This window comes from Dermacentor albipictus, chromosome 6 (assembly GCF_038994185.2).
Source record: "Dermacentor albipictus isolate Rhodes 1998 colony chromosome 6, USDA_Dalb.pri_finalv2, whole genome shotgun sequence".
Lineage (NCBI taxonomy): Eukaryota > Metazoa > Arthropoda > Arachnida > Ixodida > Ixodidae > Dermacentor > Dermacentor albipictus.
In genome coordinates, this window is record NC_091826.1 from 110,484,128 (window position 1) to 110,507,351 (window position 23,224).

Sequence of the window (23,224 nt, forward strand, 5' to 3'; positions counted from 1 at the left end):
TAAGAAATTGTTGTTAGCCGCAAATCTGGTCCTATTTTTATTCTGCAAAAGGTCAGTTGCAATGAACGGAAACGTAAGGTTATTATGAAGCAACCTGTGGAGTAAGACGAGTATGTTAAACGGGAACAAATTAATAATAGGCAAGATATTATACGCTCGAAGTAACAAAGAGGCATTAGACTGCATGGAGCTAGAAGTGATAATGCGTATTGACTGATTTTGGATATGTTGAATTGATGATAAGTGACAAGCGTACGTGTTGCCCCATGAAACAATGCCGTAATTAATGTGACTATGAATGAACGCATAATACAACGCTAGCAGAGCCTCACGAGAAAAAAAAGGGCGAGCTTGATTAATGCACGTATACCAAACGCAGTCTTGTGCTTGAGATGTTGGAAGTGAGAGCGAAATGTAACGTTAGGGTCAAGATGTATGCCAAGAAATGTGACATCGGTGCTAACGGGAATTGAATGAATTCCAAGCTTTACTTCAGGAATAGAAGTTAAGGCCCTTTGAGCACTTTTGAATAACATAAATTTAGTTTTTAAAGGATTAAGAACTAAGTAATTGTTGCTACACCATTTTATAATGTTACTTAATGCAATATTTAATTTAGAAGTAAGAGTAGTAACAGATTTGTCAGATGAAGATATGGTTGTGTCATCTGCATATAAAATGCAATGAACGCAGTTGGTGGAGTTAAGAGAATCCGGAAGATCATTAATATATAAAAGGAAAAGCATAGGGCCCAGAACTGATCCCTGTGGTACACCTTGGTTAATACATTTTGTTACTGAGAAAGTATTTGCTGCATGTACTGTGTACGGCCGGTCAAGTAAATAATTGTTTAAGAATGTTAGTGCAGGACCGGTTATACCATAAGAGTCAAGTTTATTAAACAGGACTTGATGGTTAACCGTGTCATAAGCTTTACTGAAGTCTAAAAATACAGATCCGACTAAGTTTCCCGCATCAATACATTTTTTTTATGCAGTCAGTTAGAGATAGAACAGCTAGATTCGTGGAACTTCCTGGGCGGAAACCAAATTGATTGTTCTTTAGCAATTTAAACTTTGTTAAGTAGTTATTAAGACGTTTAACAAATAATTTCTCAATCAGTTTACCAAGGCAGGACAGAATTGCAATTGGTCGGTAATTATTAATTGTGTGTTTGTCGCCTTATTTAAAAACAGGAATAATCTTGGCATTTTTTAAAAATGAAGGAAATGCACCTTCTTTGAACATAAGGTTAATAATGTTACAAAGCGTGTCGCAAACTAAATGCGCAACCAGTTTTAAATGCCTGACACAAATATTCATCCTGTATGCAAGTGTCGAACCTCAGCTGATTTTCGAAATGTATTTTTCAGAAACAATTCCCGCCGTTTCGATGGCACAAAGACAATATACCTTATTTACTGGTTTGAGGCCAGCCATCGTTCAAGGCCCCCACAGCCGCTATGGAGTATGAAATTATAAAACACAAGTCACGGAACGCCCTGTGCATACTAGCGTCTTGACTGATTCCCGCAAGTCGCTACAAGATGGCGCTAGTCCATGTGCAAAAGTTCGTCGGCCACTGTCAATATGTTCATAGCCTGTCGCCTGTGATTGCATTTATTTGCACAGCAGTCTGAGCGTTGTTTGACGCTTCAGTCAAGTAGCCACAAATTTGCCTCGTGTGAAGTCCGTACCGGTAAAAATATTGAAAAAGAAATTACGCGTGGCTCCGCTATCGCAAATACCAGAGACTGCAGGCGAGCTAGGGGAAGTTATGGCTTCAGAAAAATGCATGCCGCCTTCCTCTGCAAGGGGTTTCGGTTGGGACGGCGTGCCACTTGAGGCAACCGGCGCAACAGAAGCGATTTGTTGCGACGCCATGTGCGTCGCGGTGTCGTGTGCCAGACGTTTCACGGACGCGACGCGGCGGCAACCTTCGACGAGACGTTCATTTGAGGAATCGCCAGCCGTTTGTGCGCAGGCGCGACTAACAGCGGGCGCGAGAGTGAAAATCTGGGGGCTTTTTCTCCTTGAATATATAACTCTGCCTACATACTACGAAGGAGAGAGAGAGAGTAAACGTTTATCGTAATAGAGACTGTTTGGTTATGGTGGGTGGAGCCCCTCCTCCAGGGCCCCACTAGTTACAGCGGCTCGCCGGGCCTGGTCAAGGGTCGCCAGTTGGCTTCCCAATTCCACTTCCGCGAGTCGCGCCTCCCACGACCAGTTATGTAGAGTGTTGTCTAGCAGCGGCGAGGTGGCAGCCGCCGGACGTGACGCGCACTGGAATGTTATGTGTTCCAATGTCGGTGTTCCTTCGCACCACGGGCATGTGTTGCTGTATTTGTCTGGGTATATTTTGTGTAGACTGTATAAATGTGGGAAAGTGTTTGTTTGCAGGCGGCGCCAGTCCCGTGCTTGCCTCCTGTCTAGGTCTGGGTGAGGAAGGGCTTTGGTTCGCCTACTTAGCCGTTGCAACTCGAGGATTTCTCTTGGCGCACCGGGTGTCGAGGTGTTCTCCCGGGCGGTGTGGCCCGCGGCTCGGCCTGTCATGCCTCGAGCCAAGCGGTCCGCCCGTTCGTTCCCCGCTATCCCTGTGTGCGCCGGGCACCAGGTCACGCAATGATCCATGGTGAGTTCCGTTCCTAGGATGCGGAAGACGCAGCCCGGTAAAGCCCCCCCAAGGAAGAGGCGGCAGGCGTCCTGCGAGTCTGTCAGCACGTAGGCCGATTGGCCCTTAGCTTCCGCGGCGCGTATAGCAAGGGCTATGGCCACAGCTTCGGCCGTTGCAACCGATTTGGTGTGTATAGATGCTGCTACGGTTGTTCGTCCTTGGCTAGTCACGACTGCTGCAAATGTATTGAGGGTGCCTGTATTCTTGTGATACGAACTCGCGTCTGTAAAGTAAGTATCCGGGTCGCTTCGCCGCCTTAGTAAGGTGGCTGCCCGCACGCGTCTCCGTGCCGCATGATGGACTGGGTGCATGTGACGGGGGATCGGCGCCACGTGGATCCGCTCTCGGATTTCAGATGGCAGTAGGATTGTTTCATCGCCACAATATTGTGGTGTCAGTGGATAGTTAAGTCTTTGTAAAACCGAGCGTCCCTGAGGTTTCGTGTTTAGTCGTTCACGCTGCGCCATTAGAGTGGCCGCTGCATATTCCTCGAAAGTGTTCATCATTCCTAATTCGTTCAGTCGGATCGTGCTTGTGCTTTCAGGCAGGCCTAGTGCTGCTTTACAGGCAATTCTTATGAGCTTATCCGCATGTTCGATGTCGTGACGCCGCGTTGTTTGGAAAGGCAGGGGGGGGCGTACGTTAGACGACTAATGACGAAGGCGTTTACTAGTTGCATGGTATCTGCTTCGGTCATGCCTTCTCGGCTGCGTGCAACTCTGCTAATAAGCCCAGTTACGCTCCGAACAGTGCGTCTGAGATTGGAGAGCGCTATGCTAACGCTGCCCATTTCTTGAATGCACATTCCCAGTACGCGCAGGTGGGATGCCCTCTTGATGGGCTCTCCCGCTAAGGTGAGCTGCAGATCCGGAGCCCTGGTCGCTTGGGTATGTCTAGGTCTAATATGAATATACTCCGATTTCGATGGAGCGCACCTCATGCCTGCTCGCCTCATATAGTTTTCAATGGTGCTGATGGCCTGTTGAAGCGTGTCTTGTCGGTTTCCGTAGGACCCTTTGCAGGCCCAGAGTGTAATGTCGTCTGCATATATGGCGCAGCCAAGGTCCTGGATCTTCTGTGTGTCCAGGGCCATTCTACGTAAGCCGACGTTAAAAAGAAGTGGTGACAATATGGATCCTTGAGGAGTGCCCATATCTGGTAGGCGATACAGAGCAGAACGTGCTGAACCTAATCCTATTTTCGCGGAGCGGCTGCTCAGGAAGTCTTGAACGTAATGAAATACTCTTTCTCCACACCCGACATCTCGTAGTCCGTCTAGTATTGTAGTGTGTGAGATGTTATCAAATGCCTTACGGACGTCGAGTGCTAGCAGGATTCTGTCCATGCTGCCCGGAGGAGGATCGAGCACCTCATGTCTTAATAGAAGAAAGACGTCCTGTGCACAGATTCTCCTGCGGAAACCGAACATGGATTCAGGGAAGGGTGAGTTTCGTTCGATGTGGGCTTCGAGTCGGGTTAGAATTACTCGTTCAAAGAGCTTGCCCATGCAAGACGTGAGCGATATGGGCCTGAGATGGTTGAGCTCGCGCGGCTTGCCCGGTTTTGCTTCCATTCTCGCGGTAGTCTTCCATCCGTTCGCCAGACCTGTTCATTGAAGAAGTCGACTAAGTGCTGTAGGGCTATGTCACTAAGGTTGCGCAGCATTGCGTTGGTGATTTGGTCGGGTCCAGGAGCCGTGTTCTTCTTCAAGGTTTGTGCTGCTGCGTAGAGCTCCGAGAAGTTGATGGGGGCGTCCAAGCTCGAGTTATCCTGTCCTTGGTATTCTCTCATAACGCTAGAAGGTGTCTGGGCAGCGCCGGTGTAGGTGCGTTTTAGGTGCTCGAGTAGTTCTTGTTCTGAGCCCTTGTATTCTCCTAACAGCCGCCGCATGACGTTAGACGTCTCGGTGCGCGTGCTAGTTGGGTCTAACATGCACCGAAGAATGGCCCAGGTCTTCTTGGCGCTGAGGGTGCCTCTGAGAGAGTCGCAGAAACTGCGCCAATTTTGATTATTCAGCTCCTTCGCATAGGTGTTAGCTTCGTTTGCCAGCAGGGCTATTCGGCGCTTAAGATTGCGATTACGCCGCTGCCGCTACCAGCGTTTGGTGAGGCTTCTGTGGGCCTCCCAGAGGTGTGCGAGATGGTTGTCTACTGCTGGTGCTTCCGTTGTGGTCTTGATCTCACTCGTGGTGGCAGCATGGGCCTCCTTGAGGAAAGCTGTCCAACCTGCGGCCGTGGCTGGAAATGAGGAAGCAGCCTGGTGTCGTTCTCTGTACCTTTTCCATTCAGTGAGCCCGGCCACCCCTAGGGGCTGTCGAACTTTGGCTGTGTTAACATTGACACACAATAGATATTGATCACTACCTAGCGTTTCGTCCAGGTTACACCAGGTGACCCCCGTCTCATTGTTGACAAACGTAAGGTCTGGCGTGGTGTCCCGGGCAACGCTGTTTCCTATCCTTGTAGGAGTGCCTGGCTGCGTAATCAGTACAAGTTCGTGGGACTGAGTTTCTCGTAGTAGATTGAAGCCCTTGACGGTGTCGCGTTGATAACCCCATGCGGAGTGCCAAGCGTTAAAGTCTCCGAGAAAGATTAGTCGGTCTTTCGTTGAGAGCAAGGTAGATACGTGACTTAAAATTAATGAAAAATCGGCCCTCTTATCCCTAGGCGGGCTATATACGTTGGTTATCAGACACTTGGGACGACCCTTCTTAACTGGCCAAATGGTGAGTATTTGGTGGTGGATTTCTACGCCAGGTGCTATGGTGACAGTGATTGTGAGGTACTTGCGGGCCAATGCTGCCAGTTCAGGGTAGTTCGAATCGCTGTAAAAACGGTAGCCCCCAATAGGTATCCGCATTTTCCCCACTTCCTGAATACAAATAATGTCAGGTGGGACGAGCGCCGCCTTGATATATTCTGTAAGTGCAGCATGTTTGTTATGTAGTGATCGGCAGTTCCACTGCCAAATTACGAGATTCTCTTGGCGTGTAGGTGTGGAGTTAGCCAGAGTATGGGCTCTCGAATTGTTCTGTGTCTGTGGTTACGGTGACCTTTAGATCTCGGTTCTCCGGGCTAAAGCTGCTACGACGTTTCCGGGTTTTTTTTGCTCCTTTGAGCGAGTCGTCGACATACCGCTTAAGATTGTGAAGCTCTGCAAAAAATATTTGCATTTGTGCGCATATATTGTCTAGTTTCCCTTCCAGATGAGTGATGGGTGTAGGCATCTGTGCTATAGGCTGCGTTTGTGATAGTCGTTTGGTCTGTGTTGGGTTCGTCTGTGTGTTGGACAGTTGTGCGGGTGCGTTTGTCTTATGGGTTCCTCCGTGCGTCATCATGCTTGCCATTTGTCGTTTAAGTGTTTCAAGTTCATTTTTCATGCTATCCAAGCTTGCCTTAAGTTGTCTGTTTTCGGCAACTATTTTCTTGTATTCCTCGTTTTGTGTGATAGGTTTGGTTGTGGAGGACGCGACCGCTGCCCAGCTTACCTGTGGATTTGTCAGAATGCAGGCCGCCTTCGGTGCTTCTCTGGATGCTCGTTGCGTCAGCCTTGCTTCTCCTCCCTGGACGCGCTCTCGTGCTCGAGAGCGGGATCTGCTCTGGTGAGGTGACGCTGATCTGGACCGAGCGTTCAGTCGGTGTGGAGATGGCGATCTCGTCCTTCCCTGTCGGTCGCGTTGGTCGCTCCTACGGCCGTTTGTGTAGTCCGATTCCTCATCCTCTGAGGCGAACCAGCGATGTTTTTTCTGCCCTTCATTGTGCTTGTCAGTGCTCTTTCTGACTTGAGGTTTTTTCGGTTGCTTGAGGCGTCGTTGGCAGCTGCGGTCCCCGGTGACGTGGGCACCCTCACACGAGGCACACTTTGGCTCACACGGGTGTCCGTCCACTGGGTTTCTGAGTCCACAAATTCGGCACAATCGCAGCTCGGGCTGTGGACAGACGTCTGTCCGATGCCCTTTTCCATGGCATGTTTTGCACACCTGAACGGTAAGGATGACACAGGAGTTCGCCTCCGTTGTAGTACACCACCCGAGGTAGTGACGGGCCACAGAAAGTAAGGGCGGCACTCTTTGTTTCTCCGATCATTCTTGCTTGGATAAGTTCGACGCCTTGAGTCCGTATACGTATGTTTGCTATGATGGTCTCCGGTGGCGTTCGGTGTGGAAGTCCGTGTATAACTCCTCGGATAGCTTCCTCTCCGGTGGCAGCGTATACGTTAACGTCATGCGAACGTCCGTTGATAGTGAGGGAGTGGACTCGGCGTGCCTGCTCTGCGACCTCCTGACTCGATGTCGAAAGTATGGCGATATTGGAGCCGGGCTTTATACGGAGCAAAAATTGCTCACCTCTTATTTGGTAGTCGCAGGCCATGACGATCGCTTCGGCGAGGGCCGGCGTGCTGGTAGTCTTCAAAGGCAGTCCCTGGTGTGGTCGGATTACTATCTTGAAGTCATCCTTAGGAAGAGGAGGAAGTTTGGGTATGCCTTTTCGTCGTTTCCTTAGTTTCGCCGGGTTAGTGCTGCCCGTTGAGTCCGTTTGTCGCTTGCGCTCTCGAGCCTGCTGCTTCTTTTGCCGTAGTGTCAGGACTGTCTGCCAGTCGTCGTCCGTCCGCTGGCGTTCCCCGGCGTTGTGGCGAGCGGAGCCTGTTATTCCGCCTTCTGTTCTGTCTACATTTATTACATCCATGTTCTCTGCTGGTGTTGTCTCACCTTGCATTGTCATCGTCGGTTGAAGTTCGCTAAGCGTTCCAGTAGCCATGCCCAGGCAGAACGGTGCTGCCGTTCGCGTTCCTCACGGGTCGGAGCAGCACTGGCACTACTACGAAGGAGGTTTCTTAGCGTGTGTTGTAGGCGTTTGTCCCTAGGCGTGCCGGCATTGCGGTGCGAGGTCGAGTTTGTCTGCGCTCGGACGCTGGCTGCCGGCGCGGTAAAATAGGTGAAGAAGCGGGCAGTGACGCCCGGTTTGGCGACCGCTGTGTCGGAAAGACTGCCTCGCACCTGCGGCGCTCGTGCTAAGTCAGTCGTGGTGGATCATAGCTTGCGACCGTAGTAGAGCCCGGGCCACATATACTGAAAATCTAGAAGCCTTAGCAAGTCTGACCGCCGTAGCTTCAGTGGCAAAGTTCTGACTGGTGTTGCAGAAGTCGCGAGGCGCGGTAGTACTGAACTTAGCGTCACTAGTTGGCGGCTGGACGTAATTATATTTATTCAATCGTGTTTTGCGCTAATTATAACACAGTGTTATTTCGCATTATTGGCAGCGCCTCCAGGACACCAAAGCGGCAACGGGGAAACCAAAGCTAGAACCCGGACTGGTCCGTGGGTTGGGGCTCGCCAATGCCTGCGCGTGCCAGGGGTGTAGAACATCGGCTTTCCGCTATCGCCGACAGACAATTTTTTATGCGAACACCTCCTGGCATGCGTCGGCCTCCGCGGCCCCAGCCCACGTGCTGGCCTGCTTCCAGCTTTGATCCTCCAGGGTCCCCTTGGGGGCCCTGGAGATCCTGCGCCTCCTGCTTTATTATAACCTCAGCTGCTCTCCTGAGGCCTCCGTTTGCCGTTTACATGTGGCCTCCTGGAACAGCGCTTATAAAAAAATGGCTGTGGCTTAGCTAAGGTTAAGCGCAGGATGCGAAGCATACTAGCCTTTATTTTAGTTGTTGAACCACTGTTTAGCCTGGTGAACTGCTGTTGCTTGGCTATATTTGGTTCGGGTAGACGAAGAAACAACTCATGGGTTACTCTGCTTCGCCTTCAAGAGTGGAACGCGACAGCGTTCCCGTCGACCCGCCAAGGGGTGTAAGACAATGGGCTACGGCGCAGCGACTACGCGCCCCGCATTGGACGCGGTGAGCGTCGAGCAACGCAGCGTTCGGCGCGGCAACGAAATGTGCGCCTGAGCAAGCGACGCACGCCTGAGCCTTAGAAACAGCTCGTTTCTAAGGCAACACCGCATTCACTAGAGGCGCTTTTGTACCGCTTTGAAGCATCGTACTCGTGGCTCAGTGGTAGCGTCTCCGTCTCACACTCCGGAGACCCTGGTTCGATTCCCACCCAGCCCATCTTGCAAGAGTTGAGCCAAAGCCACCTAGAAACAAGCGCAGCTGCTTATATGCCGCCGCGACGCCGCGAGCGACGGCGCGAGTTGGAGCTCCGTTTCTTCTCTGTCGTGACGTCACGGTGTCACGTGGTATGGCATGGGGTCAAAAGTCATTGAAGGCGACACCGCCGCGCCTGAGGAGCTGGGTTGAGCTCTCGTAATATGCTTCGCATAAAAATGCAATCTATCGTCGCGACGAAAAAAGCGACCCGCGACTTATACAACACCAGTCAGAACCTTGTACCTTCAGACACAGCGATCACCAAACGGGGCGTCAGTGCTCACTGCCTCACCGCGCCCGCAGCCAGCGGCGGGGTGTAAACAAACTCGACCGCACTCCGCAATGCCGGCATGTCTAGGGCACAAACACATACAACACGCGCTAAGAAACCTCTTCCGTAGTTGAAGTTCTATTCATCAAAGATGTCAGATTTACAAGAATTGTATGCAAAATGAGCACTACACAGGGAGCCCCAAAGTTACAAACTGTCAGGGGGACTCCCATACATGAAAAAATAATAAAAAAAGACAATACAGGACAAGCATTGGTTACGGTGGCATTACAGACTTAATAAGAAACAGCGCGAAAAACGAAGAACTCAAAACTGTTTAGTAAGACAAAAAAATGCGAAGAATACTTCTGTAGTGAACAAGCAATGCAAATGTAAAATACAATAAAAATATGAGTAATACACGTGTAGTATAATAGCTAAGTCAACTATGATTACAATCACAAAGGCAGTGGTTAGGATGAAGAGAGTTGCTGCATAAAGTATTTCTTAACCTGATTCTTGAATATATGCTCTGTGGGGGATGATTTAATGGTATGTGGAATAGAATTCCATAGTTTTATTCCCGCAAATGTGGTAGTGAACTTACCATAGTTTGTGCGCACTTTAGGCAAAAGACGATTATCGAGTTCAGAGAACCTAGTGGTGTTAGTATTTACAAAAGTTTCAATAACAAAGCCATCTATGTGTGCAATATTACGAAATAACTTATAGATCACGATTGTTAACTTTAACTGAAAGAGCTGATGAAGAGGATGAATGTTTAAACTGCAATAAAGTGGCGTTGCATTCGACAGGAAATGGCTGGAAGTCATGAGGCGAATCGCCTGATTCTGCATGCGTTGAAGTTGGCTGAGGAGAGCGAGGTATGTGTTTCCCCAGGTTGATATGCAGTAAGATAAATGGCTGTGAATGTGTGCATGATAAAGGGAATGGGTAATGTGTGGCTGAAAGTACGAGCGGGTTTTGATTATGGCGCGTATTCCAAACGATATCTTACGGACAAGTGACTGCGCATGAAGACTGAATTTCAGATGCCTGTCTAAAACTACGCCAAGAAAGTTAGTGCTAACAGATATTGATATTAAGTTGTTTTCAAGACGCACCGATATAGAGTTCGAAATTAGTGTCGGGAAGGAATGAAAAACCATAAAAACCGTTTTTAGAGGATTGATGCACAACATGTTCTTTTGACACCAGGAAGTTATGTTATGCAGATCAACGTTCACATTTTGCTGTAGCTCGTCGACATCGTTAGCACAAGTAAAAATAGTGGTGTCGTCTGCATATAATATACAGTCCGTAGTGGTTAGAACATTAGGTAGGTCGTTGATAAATAGCAGAAACAGCAGCGGGCCAAGGATCGAGCCCTGAGGAACGCCTTGATATATGTTCTTAGCAGATGAGAGTTTGTCGTCAATCTGAACAACTTGAGTACGATTAGTTAGGTAGCTAGAAATAAGCTGAAGTGCTGGGCCAGTTATGCCGTAAGATTCAAGATTATGTATTAGAATTTTATGAATAATGGTGTCAAAGGCTTTTGTTGAATCTATGAATACACTTCCAACCAGCAAGCCTTGGTCGATTGCCTTCTTGACTTTGTCGGCAAAGGTTAGAAGCGCAAGCTCAGTTGAGCAACCCTGCCGAAAGCCATACTGTTTAGGTGATAGTAGATTAAATTTTGCTAGGTAGGATGATAAACATGTATGAACTAGTCGTTCAATGATTTTACTGAAAAATGAAAGAATACAAATAGGCCGGTAGTTATTCAGAAGTTCACGATTGCCTTTTTTGTAAACAGGTGTTATTTTACCAACTTTTAGAGAACTGGGAAATATGCCTGCTTTAAACATTTTGTTAACAATATCGGCTATGATAGGAGACAGTTCATTAGAAACTAACTTGATACGTGATGGGTGAACAGAGTCTAGGCCAGGTCCAGTAGACCTAAGCGAAGATATAACATGAAGACCTTCCTTTGCATTCGTAGGCCGCAAGTAGAAAGAATGAAGATGACGAGGCAATGTCGGTAATGGGGGATCTGTTTGAGAATCGCAAGTACTGCTAAAATACTCGCTGAAGGCATTCGCGATATCAGCTGGGTGGCAGTATGTATGTGTCTCAGTTTTTATTTTTGTTAAATGCTCACGGCATTTATTATTTAAGAATTCGTTAATGACCTGCCAGTTGCGCCTCGTATTATTGCCATTATTCAAAATCTTGTTCTGAAAGTAATCTTGTTTAGCGCATTTAAGTGCTGCTGCAAGCGTATTAGAATATCTTTTGAAACGAGATTTAAGCTCACAGTTAAATGGTTCACAAATTACCTTTTTGTGGAGCCGATTTTTCTTCAATATACATCAAAGTAGCGCTTTCGTGACCCAAGGTTTTCGAGGGGAACTGAAGAAACGAGTTAGGATAGATGTAGTAGTGCATTCATGAATGCAGCGTGTAACTTCAGCCAAGAACAACTGATAAGCCTCTTCGGCGGAAGATTCGCAGAGTACTGCGGTCCAGCCATTTGACTATATCATAGAGATAAATTTTTGAGAGTCGAAATGTACTTTCTCTTTCTTTTCAGACGCTTTAGAATTTTCTCTACCTAAAGTCAAAAATACAGGGTAGTGGTCGGTTATGCTGTGCTCGATGACTCCTGCCGTATGATCTGTAGTAAATTTGGTTAATATGTGATCAATTAACGTATTAGATCCTGTCATGTCACATCTAGTTGGAGAAGTGATTAGAGAAGCAAGGCCATAGCTAAGAAAAGACGCAAGATAATCTGAACATGACGGACTATTAGGGTCGATAATGTTTATGTTGATGTCTCCGCAGATAATGACATTTTTCTTTTCGTTCGCAACAGTGCGCAACAACTTTTCAAACTGCAGACAAAACTCAGAGTATGGCGATGGTGGTGAACGATAAATGCACGCTAACAGATTCATAACGCTAACATAATGCACTCTAACAGATTCAGTGCCTAGGCAGATTCATATATTCAAGGAGCAAAAGCCCCCGGATTTTTTCTTTCACGCCCGCTCTTACTCGCGCATGTGCACAAACGGCTGGCGATCCCTAAAATAAACGCCTCTGACGCATGCTAGCTCCGACGCCGTGTACCTGGTAGCTTCTTGAAATCCGCCGAAGCGAGCAGGCGGGTTTTTATCGGAGAGCAATGGCGTCACACCACCTATGTCCCCGCCGCGCACTCCTTCTTCCCAGCTAGGCTCCATCCACCCTCGCCGCGTCGTTATGCTGCGCGATGCTATTTTTATACACTGCATTCACTCTCTTTCAGCTGTCTCTCTCCCAGTTCAGCGAAGCTGCGGACGTCAAGAGCAACTCAGCGAGGTTCTAACAGCTCCACTGTAATAATTAAGTGCGAGCGTTAAACGAGTAAATACTATAAAGTACAGTAAACCATGTCTATTCATTGGCTCTAAGTCCCTGCTACTCACTGATGTCACAACCTTTCCAGCAATATCACTCATCCACAACACACTGCATGCTGCAGTCAGCGTAAACGCTGACCCAATTTTTCCATGCATTGATAAAGTACACAGTGAGAGTGAATTCTTCCGAAAACCACTTCCAGATGTTCATCCGATTGTTCTTGGATCCATGACCTCAAATGACCGGTGGCGTGGAGCACTGAAATCTGAATTAGCACGTCACGTGCAACATGCCTATGTGCACATACGCAAAAAAAAAGCAACTGCAGCTGTTAAGTTCTAAACAAGACCAAAGCAATTTCTTTCAGAAAACAAAAGTAAGTTCTGACTTTGCTTCGTTTTGGTTGTCACTACAAAAAATACTGTGTGGAAGAAAAAGAAAACCAGACAGTATATTAGACATTTCCGTAACTCTACTTATGAATAGAAAACCTTGTTGGTATTCCTGCTTCTATAATCACACGTGAGCAAGGCACCAGCACTGATTGAATGGTGTGCCTTGCTGATAACTTCTGCTGCTCGCATCTTTTACGCCACTGATCACATTAACTGTCAAATATCTTCAATGTTCGCGTGTAGCCAGCAGATAAAGATCTGGCATCAGTTTCCTGCCAAACGATCAGAACAAAAAAAAAGTGCGGCGTTATTTATAGAGCCTATCAATGACGAATGACACTTAAAAAAACAACGATGTCTTGATTTTATTTTTCTGCGGGGGAGGGGGTACGAAACTTACCGCGGGTCGTCTTCCTCGATACTAGAAAATCAGCTCAATACCAAGGACACACAACTTTCGGTAAAAAAATTTTATGTGCAGTATATCGGAGGTGTTGCTGCCTCTAAACTGTGGCAGCTACGTCCTTACAGCACGAACAAATACATGCTTAAGCGGTCACTAAAGGTAATATTAGGAGAGATAATCGACAAGTTATTTCTCTTGAAATATATTATTGTTTTTCGCGTGCTGGTGTATGGCACGCTGAAAATTTCCACCGAACATCCCGTTGCTCCTCCTCAATACTTACCGCCCGCACCAAAACAAACTAGTTGATGTAATTCCCAGACGACCTACCTCTCTACCGCTCTTTATATAAATGAGCTAGTGCTGATGTCAAATGAGTGACACCGCAGTTCTGTGCAGGTGACGCCACTCTGATCTACCATTTTCTTTTCTCGCTTAAAAGCTCAGTTCTTGAATTGCAAGTGTTTCATTACCGAGGCCTAATATTTGAATCTAGGTCAAAATAATATTTTTCTTTTAAGTCCCTCTAAAACTAAACAACAAACCGCGGCACGGAACCAAAGAAAGCTAACAAGCACGAAAAAAAACAGACACACGTGAAATCATATGATGTACATTTACTCAGAGCAGCTCGGAGCTAAATGATTCAAAATACACTGGAACATAAAGTCATCTCAAGTAAATGCACACACACACACACACAAAGAGAGAGAGGGGGGGAAGAAAGAAGTCATAAGGAAATCAGGGAGGTTAACCAGGCTGAGCCCGGTAGGCTACCTGTACTGGGAAAAGGTGATTGAGAGATGAGAAAGAAGAGAGAAGGTCGCACTTTACACTCGTACATAAACAATCAAGGTTTCGTTGTTCACTCAATCCGAAATAGAATAACTGCAGAAAACACAATTTCCAAAACAGGTTACATAAAGCGCACTAAGGCACGATGTAATATTGTTCCAACATCTGCTTAGCGAAAAGAAATCTGTTGAAGAGCACAACAAGCGCTTATCTTTGGGCGTCCTCACTGTTTCTACAATGGTAATAGAAAATCAGAGGCACAGTATTTAGTATGCAGTTATTTTATTCACTTCTACAATATATTTACGCAGCTTTCTTTGTTTTATACAAAATACTGATATTGTGCGAGCAGAAACAGAGGTTAGTTGCTAAGGAAATTGGTGGGTTTGTCTGCGTTGACAGGTGACGAAAACTAGTTGCTGCTATGGTCACTGAATAACTCTAATACTTAGACGTGTGCAACTGCATAAGTTAGCCAACAAAATGCAAAGCTAAAAATGTAAAGTATGCGCCTTTGACACTTTATTTATACTGCTTCATTCAAATGTTCAGACTTTTTAAATCTGTCCTGAAAGAAACCACAATTCTGTCGCTCTGGCTGCGTTACTCGGAGGTATAGTCTATTAGAACAAAAAAGTGAAACGCAATGTTGAGTAATTAAAAATTCTTCACTAATTTACTTATTAAGTAAACGCTTAGAACATATTCTAATTCAGGAGTTAAAGCCCGCTGGTCTCAATGCACGTTACTTGCAATGAATCTGTAAACGAGACTTGAGGTAAGCCCCACTAAACTTCTTTTGAAATAACTGTTGCGAGATTAACCAATTTAACAAAACGCTGTCCTAATTAGTACTGGACCAATTTAACTGGAAGTCCAATGCATTTTGCTACACAACTGGAAAATCAATTTCTCCAAACTGATTCCAGCTTAAGGATTCCTGCTAAGCTAATGAGTCTTCTAAACTCAACGGCTCAAACTATTTATTCGCGTGTCCTGAAGTAATAATATTGTGACGCGGCGTTAAATAAATGAAAGCGAAGCATGATTTACAAACAGAGACTATTTACAGGGATGGCCAAGATGGCTAAACACGTGCAACATCCCGGTGTCAGGATTGGGGGCTCAATCCCGTCGCTCGTGATCCGTTGTCAAGATTGGAGTCCAGCATGAATTAGAAGGTAGCTGGCCCACGCCGTCGTCCAACTTATCCACGCTGAGGACGTTGATGAAGGGAAGGACTGCTTCTCATCGAGAACGAGGAATATGGGTTTATTTACAATATTTATATCAGTGTAACATGAATGTTTGAGAAAGTGTATAAGTCTAACATGACTGCTTGAGAGAAGTGTCATTCCAACGTGACTGCTCAAGGGAAGTGTGTCGAGCATCCGCACAACAGCAGTTTTTAAACACTCGGTCCGCCGGCGATACAAGGCGGCGAATGTTCGTTTCGTCAACGCAAAACTAGCCGCCTCCCGCAGGACGGCCTACGCACACAAAGGCACACACGTTCCGATGTCCGGAGCCAACGTCGGAGGGGCTCCGTAGAACTCGGAGCCGTTCCGGGTAGCGCGTTGGGGAGTTTGGGACAATAGTTGGCCCGCCGAACTTTAGTCGTCACAAAGTCGATTTAGTCACGCTGTGGCTAGAAGTTGGCGGCGAAGCTCCCGGTATGTTGGCCGTCATAGACGTAAGCGGGAGGCAATCTTGCAGTGCAGCTGGACATTCTTAACAGCGCCGGGAGGATTGCCTTCATGTCGTAAGTAAGGAGGATGCCTTCATCTCGTTCTACTTCCCGCTGATCAAAGTTCTTTGAGGGCGGTGATAATAACGACCCTGTCTCGCTTGTGAGCGCGTCGACTTGCTCTTCCTGCAGGCTAGAACTTTGACACTCTAGTGCTATGCTCTCATTGAGCTGGTCAGCTGGCAGGCTCTCCTCAACTGTTCTTTTGTCCCTCGGGCCTTGCTCGGATTCGGGTATTGAAGTTATCCCCTTTTCTGCTTCCGCTAGAGGAGCTTGTGCATTTTCAGCCGAAAGCGCCGCGATCTTACGAGCTTGGCCTCGGGTCAATGCTTGTACTATGCCCTCTTCCAGTTTGAGCCCTCTGTCCCGCAGTAACTGATTTGAACGATTCGAAAAGATGTAGCGATACTGCAGTGACAAAAATTTGGAAACTGTAGCCTCAGTCTCTAGCTCCCCGAATGGTCCATTGATTTTGACTTTGGCCATGGGCAGACACACGCTGTGTTCTTCTACAACCTGTTTTATCCATGCGACTTCTCCGGTGAAGTCATCTACCGTCACGTAAGATAGATGGACAATGTCCATCGTGGCGGCACTGTCCCTTAGCACTCGGCATGGTTTTCCCTTAACTTGCAGGTCGTGAGGATATGGACTTCAAAGTTCCATATTCTCATCTTTTTCCTCCACGTAGGCGAAAACTACGCTAGGCTTCCCGCAGTTTACAGCTATATGTCCCAGTTTGTGGCATTTGTAACAGCGAATTGGTCTAAAAGATACGAATTTTATTTTCTGTTCTTTTGTGCGGTTTCTCCGTTAAGTTTCTTCTCGCTCTTTTCTGTGGGCTTCTCCGCCATGTCTACAGGCTCCGATCGTCTAATCTGCGCACCCCTTTTGAACGGAAATGGTTTCCGCGGTCCATTTCGACCGTCCAAGTTTCCGTCCTCGGCGTTCAACTTTCTACGGGTTGCGTACTCTTCGGCTAATTCGGCCGCCCTTTCCACAGTGTTTACATTCCCTCTGTTTTGCACCCACAGTTTCACAGCTTGGGGGATGGTTTTGTAAAACTGCTCTAAACACATGCATTCAATGATCATGTCTCTGCTGTCGTGCGCTTCCGCGCTTTTAAGCCACTCGACTAGGTTGGCCTTTAAGCTTTATGCAAACTCCGGATATCCCTCGCTATCTTTCTTGCCTGTGCTCCTAAACCTTTCCCGAAAAGCTTCGGCTGAAAGGCGGTACTTCTTCAAGAGACTAGCTTTAAATTTTGCATAATCATATGCATCCTGTGCACTCAGTCTGGCGATTACTTCCGCCGCCTCACACGGCAACATAGACAGCAACCGCTGTGGCCATGTACTCGTGCCGAAGTTCATCTTTTCGCAAGTCCTTTCAAAATTGCTTAGAAACAAGCCTATGTCGGTCCCGACCTCAAATGGCTTTAATAGCCTGTCCATGCGGTACGATTCTGCCTCACTTGATCGTCCCAGAGCGCCTTCACTTCCTTGAAGCAACTCCAAACGTTTGCTTTCAAGTTCAAGTTGCATTTTTCTTAACTCGCTATCTTTATCGCGTTCCTCTCTCTCTCTCAGTCCCGTTCTTCTCTGTCCCGTTCTGCTCTTTCTCTGTCCCGTTTCTCTCTTTTTTTTCAGAAGTTCAAACCCCATTTCAATTTCTTCCTCACTGGCCTTTTCGGAAATTAGCTCCAATAATTTCCGATTTTAACATTTTCTTGCGCACATCTAGGCCAAGTTCCTCACCAACAATCAACAATTCGACTCTCAGCAGTGTCCTTAACTCCATGATTGCTGCTTTACTGCCTTGATCCTGCTTTCTATATCTAGCTCGGAAAACACAACCTAGCTAACACTCAACAATCTAGCTTCCCTACTGTTCTAAACAGAAGAACCACAAAATGAAGCCTAGAGAGTCAAAGCAAGAACCAAGCACTCACCGCAGTCACAGCACCACGTCGCAAAGTCCCTCCCAGCGCTGCCACCAGTTGTCAGGATTGGGGGCTCAATCCCGTCGCTCGTGATCCGTTGTCAAGATTGGAGTCCGGCATGAATTAGAAGGTAGCTGGCCCATGCCGTCGTCCAACTTATCCACGCTGAGGACGTTGATGAAGGGAAGGACTGCTTCTCATCGAGAACGAGGAATATGGGATTATTTACAATATTTATACCAGTCTAACATGACTGTTTGAGAAAGTGTAGCAATCTAACATGACTGCTTGACAGAAGTGTCAGTCCAACGTGACTGCTCAAGTGTGTCGAGCATCCACACAACAGCAGTTTTTAAACACTCGGTCCGCCGGCGATACAAGGTGGCGAATGTTCGTTTCGTCAACGCAAAACTAGCCGCCTCCCGTAGGACGGCCTACGCACACAAAGGCACACACGTTCCGATGTCCGGAGCCGACTTCGGAGGGGCCCCATAGAACTCGGAGCCGTTCCGGGTAGCGTGTTGGGGAGTTTGGGAACAATAGTTGGCCCGCCGAACTCTAGTCGTCACAAAGTCGATTTAGTCACGCTGTGGCTAGAAGTTGGCGGCGAAGCTCCCGGTATGTTGGCCGTCATAGACGTAAGCGGGTGGCAATCTTGCAGTGCAGCTGGCCATTCTTAACAGTGCCGGGAGGTTGCCTTCATGTCGTAAGTGGGTGGCAATCCTGCACTGCAGGTGGCCATTCTTAACACTGGCCATCGTTGTCGTCTTCGTTAGCCCAAGGTGGTGGTTCGTAAGACCTAACCTCACCGGCGGTCGGAGCACCGTCTCGGCGCAGACTAATTAAACAAGGAAGACGTGGTGGAAAAGTTGGGCTTCAAGCGGGGATACATGCACGACGTCACGAGATGACAGAGTAGATGGTTGAGAAGTGTGCAGTGGCACGATCTCGTAGTTCATGTCACCAAGTTGCCGTAAAACGTTGTAAGGTCTGGTGCAACGCAACAAAAGCTTTTCAGAAAGACCTACACGATGAGATGGAATCTGGAGAAGTGCAAGAGATTCCGAAGCAAAGCCGGGCGAATGGTCGTTCCCTACGGCGACTCTTGGCCTGCTCGAAGCGCTGGCACTCCTCGATCACGGCACCGACGGTAGCACAATTTCTGCACATGAGCAGATTGAATGCGTCGTCCGCTATCCCCTTCAGGACGTGGCCGACCTTGTCAGACTCTGGCCTGTAGCTGTCAGCATTATGGCACAGTGCCAGCACAACCTGTATGTGCGACAGGTACGACTCCGCGGACGTTTGGGCTCCAGTTGACAGTGGTTTCTTTGCAGTGATTTTGCGACTGTAGGTCTTGCCGAACAGATCACGGAGCTTTTACTTGAATGTATCCCAGCGCACAAGTTCGGCCCCACGATTGTCATACCACAACTTCGCCGTTCCACTCAGATAAAAGACCTCATTGGCCAGCATGACCGTCAGGTCCCAGTGAATGTGTTCGCTCACCCGTTCGTATTGTGTCAGCCACTCCCCAAAGTAGCTGTCATCGGTCCCATTGAGCGTTCCAGGGTCTCGAGGGTGGGCTAAACCAATCGTGGTCCGCGGCGCAGACGCAGATTCCGGCTGGACTGCCATGGTGGTTGCACCGCAGCGCCGACCGCTTCGAAGCTCTGTCCTGGGGCGAGAGCACCCCGCACTTCCACTAATGTGTGACGCGGCGTCAAATAGATGAAAACGAAGCACGATTTAAAAACAGACTCTTTACAGGGATGGCCAAGATGGCTTAACACGCACAGCGTCCCGGCCGTCGTCATGTTCTTCGTTTGTCCAAGGAGGTGGCTCGTAACAATATAGACAAAGTTGTTTAAAATAAACTTCGTTGTTTAGTTAAATATGCATTTTGATGTCTCACGCATCAATTACCTTGCTATTCCAGAATTGCAGCTTAAGTAGCCAAAGAGTATTATCAACTGTGAACGATTTAGTATAATTCTCGTAACAGCACAACAAAACGGTGTTTAAAGTAGGAATGACAAAGGAGACACGAAGTATACACATGGAACCGTGATGTAACGTTTTGTAGCATAAAAGCTTCTCAGCGTGTTTTCTGCCATGTTACTGGATTTGTTTCGCGATATAGCAAGAACTGATATGCATTTCCGCAGCTTATTCCTTCGAGGCCACAATTGAAACTCGAGGCAACTTACTCTTTTTTTCCGTTGAGAGTGTTTTCGTCGTCTTCCCCTTCGTCGTCTCTGAAATGTTGATAAATAATGAGAAGACGGCTGGGAGCAATACACTAAGCCCAGAGCGCATCCCACTAGCTCATATGCAATGAACCTAGAGCTCGAAACACGTAGAAAATACTCACTGACGGCCTCGCAACCACCGTACTTACAGCCAGCAATGCAAAAAGCTAGAGGCCAAATTATTCCCGAGTCCCCCACTGCGACGTGTCTCATGATCGAAGTCTGCGTTTTGCGCACAATACCCCAGAATTCAATTAATTTCAATCCAGAAGCTAGAGGTTGTTTCGATTTCTCTGTATCAATGTTGTGAAACTTATCAACAAGACGACGATGTGATGTCCCTGACGTCACGTCTGTGCCTTCTACAGCAAGCTGCAGAATGAGATGCTATGCCATTTTACAAGATTCGAAGACTCCTTCATGCCTGTAAGGTATTGTTTACAACGAAATCTGTCCACATGCCAGCTGCTGAGCACCTATGGTACCGTGTGTCGGTGCTTTCTACAAAGTCGTACTTCAGCGGCTGGTATTCGTAGCGTATTCTCAGCTCTCTTACACCATGCTATGCGAACCAAGCGCCGTATTCGAGTGCGCACGGAATATTCTTTTCCGTGACTACACGCGATCCCCACTCTGCAGCTACAAAGAGTACACGGTGAATTATTGCAATAAAGATTGGTTGATTGATTGATTGATTGATTGATTGATTGATTGATTGATTGATTGATTGATTGATTGATTGATTGATTGATTGAGTGAGTGATGTTCCCATATCAAACAAGCTCGATAGTTATGAGAGACGCCGTTGTTCAAATCTGAGACATAATCTTGACCATGTGTCCGTTCCAGTGGAAGATACCAGTGCGCATTCCCAGTGGCACGTACGTACTTACCCGAGTCAGCGTCAAAGACGTTCAACAAAGAGCGCCACACACATTGGCATACACCCAGTGATCCAAGCTGGCCCGATAGTTGGTTTCGAACCATATTATTTCAGCGCAGCATGCAGCCCGATACGCTAACCATTCTATCAGCGACTGTTCAGTGACATAGGTATAGGCGTCAAGACGATTAGATACAAACATAAAACAAATATAGATAGCCTCCGAAAAGTGCATGAAGTACCCAAGGGATGGTAACACATTAAAAATATCCCTTTGAGAAAAGGAGAGGCCCAGGCGTAAAACAGGACCTTTAACGCAGTGAGCGTGGGAGTGCTCGACTTGAACCAGTGCTGTTTGCTGCGGGTCTTTCCGGGTCCATGGCGCACATCTTTACAACCCTTCACAAGCCTCTTTATAAGTGGTGGAGGTGCTGGAGTCATGCCACTCCTGCACTCTGGAACTTCTGTCCTACACGCTACACTCGACCATGCCTTCCAATGCATCGCATAGACGCCACCGCCGCCAGCCGTCCTTTGCTCTGGCGCGCTTAGCCGAAGAGATCCCCGGTGTGTTCGGCGGCGGAGGTGACCACGACGTCGAGCACTTGCTCACGTGTTACGAGAGTGTGAGCACGCACAATCGATGACACCGCGAAGTCGCATAACGTCATATTTTACCTCTCAGATTGGCGAACTTGTATAAAAACCATTCAACAGACTTTCAGACCTGGTCCACTTTCAAAGCGTCGTTCTTTAGGCGTCGTTCTTTAGGCGTTTTCGGCCGCCCTGCCATCCGGAAGTCGCGTGCCGAACGACGTTCGCGCGCTCGGGTGCAACATTCTAGTGAGACTTTTACAAGTTATACCGAGGACGTCGTCGACCTGTGGAAGCGTGCCGACGCTTCAATGACAGAATCTTCTAAAATTCAGGACGTAATGAAGGCTATCGACGACAGCGTTTTGAGATTCACCGTGGCCGAACTTGTAGCGCTGCGTCAGATTTAAGATGAATTGCTAAAGCAACGAACTTGACCCGACGTCCTTACCAACACGACGACCCACTTGCGGGGCTGGCAGTCGACCCTGACCACTTGTAAATCTTCCCACAAGCTAAACCGGACGTCCGTGAAGAGACGGCTCGTCAAATATCTCTTGTGTCCACCATCACTCAGCATCTGGAGCTGCCACAACAGCAGCGGTAGCGTACCAACAGCAAGGTACCTCGTTCGGCTTCCGTATTGTCGCAAGGATTTGATAGAAGTATTACTAGCCAGTACTTGCGGCTGACATAAGAGCAGCAGCAGCACCAGCCGCCGCCCCGGCCAACCCTTCGTCTCGGACTCTCCGTCACGCGATTCACGAAAACATCGCTAAGGCCCTACTGGTGTCCGTCCAGCAGCAGACTGTCGCCGTGCCCCTGAGTTACGCCGAAGCAGCGAAATGGCACTCACTGCAAACCTCCTTGCCGTTTCGCCAAGTGTACCCAACGACAGTCGCTTCTACGCGTGTAGCTTGGCATCGACCCATCGCAGCCGCGAATCTTAAGCCTACGGACGATAACCGGCAGATCTGTTTCGCGTGTGGCAGCCTCAATCATATCGCCAGACACGGTGATCGCCACGTGCAAACGTCGCGGGACGCTCGTCATCCAACCTACTACGTTGACCGGTCCCGATACACGCGACGACACTTGTTGGGTGAATGGGGTTCTCCTCCGTGCTCTTGGGAAAAAGGAACGACAACACAGTAGTGCAAACAATCACAAGGGCATTTATTGCACCTTTCATAGATCAATCCCTGCTAGCCGAGTTGCTATCCACAAAACATGCCGATGGGCGCGCGACAAATCTAGAAGTCCGACTCACCGCGACCGGAAGCGAGCGAATATGTTCGCCCCATGCTGGATCCCAACGCCTGGTCGTTCGCGTGTATAGTCACGCGAATCGTGGCACGTTCGAAGGCGGCCACGCGAGGCGGTCTCGCAGAAGCATCGGTCGCCGCACTCGCGGAATGTTCGCGCTGTTTGCCGACCCGCCGGGAAAGAGGGTCGCTGCACGCGCGGCACGGCACGTCCGTGCTGCTTGCTGTCTCGAACCGTAGAGAGAGCGCCTTGTCTTTCCGGCACCCAAGTAACCGCGCAGCGGCGCGACACTCGCGCCATCTCTGGCACCGCGCTTGTACCACTCCGACCGCCGCGGCCCACGCGGCGACGCCACACGGAGAAGGGGGCTATGCGGGAAAACAAGATATCAGGGGAGGCGCGAGGGTCGCGCATCCCCACATCCCCCCTACCTTATATCACTTCTTATTCCTGCGAAACATGTGACACGGTCTAACATTAACC

At 48.2% G+C, this 23,224-nt stretch overlaps 1 protein-coding gene across 7 annotated transcripts in view; it reads right to left on the minus strand.

The window, feature by feature from the left end:
• LOC139061337 (uncharacterized) overlaps positions 1-23,224 on the minus strand; it is a 121,710-nt gene that overhangs the window by 61,020 nt on the left and 37,466 nt on the right. For 5 of the 7 annotated variants that reach the window (XR_011515371.1, XR_011515372.1, XM_070541237.1 and 2 more), the window contains 2 exons: positions 19,957-20,004; positions 12,850-12,870 (listed from right to left, as the gene is read on the minus strand). Coding sequence is in view for 5 of the 7 variants with exons in the window: in XM_070541237.1 (XP_070397338.1) it covers positions 12,850-12,870; positions 19,957-20,004 (69 nt within the window). In the remaining 2 variants the exon portion in view is untranslated. The remainder of the gene's footprint in view (positions 1-12,849; positions 12,871-19,956; positions 20,005-23,224) is intronic. The other 2 variants (XM_070541238.1, XM_070541236.1) reach the window with 1 other exon arrangement.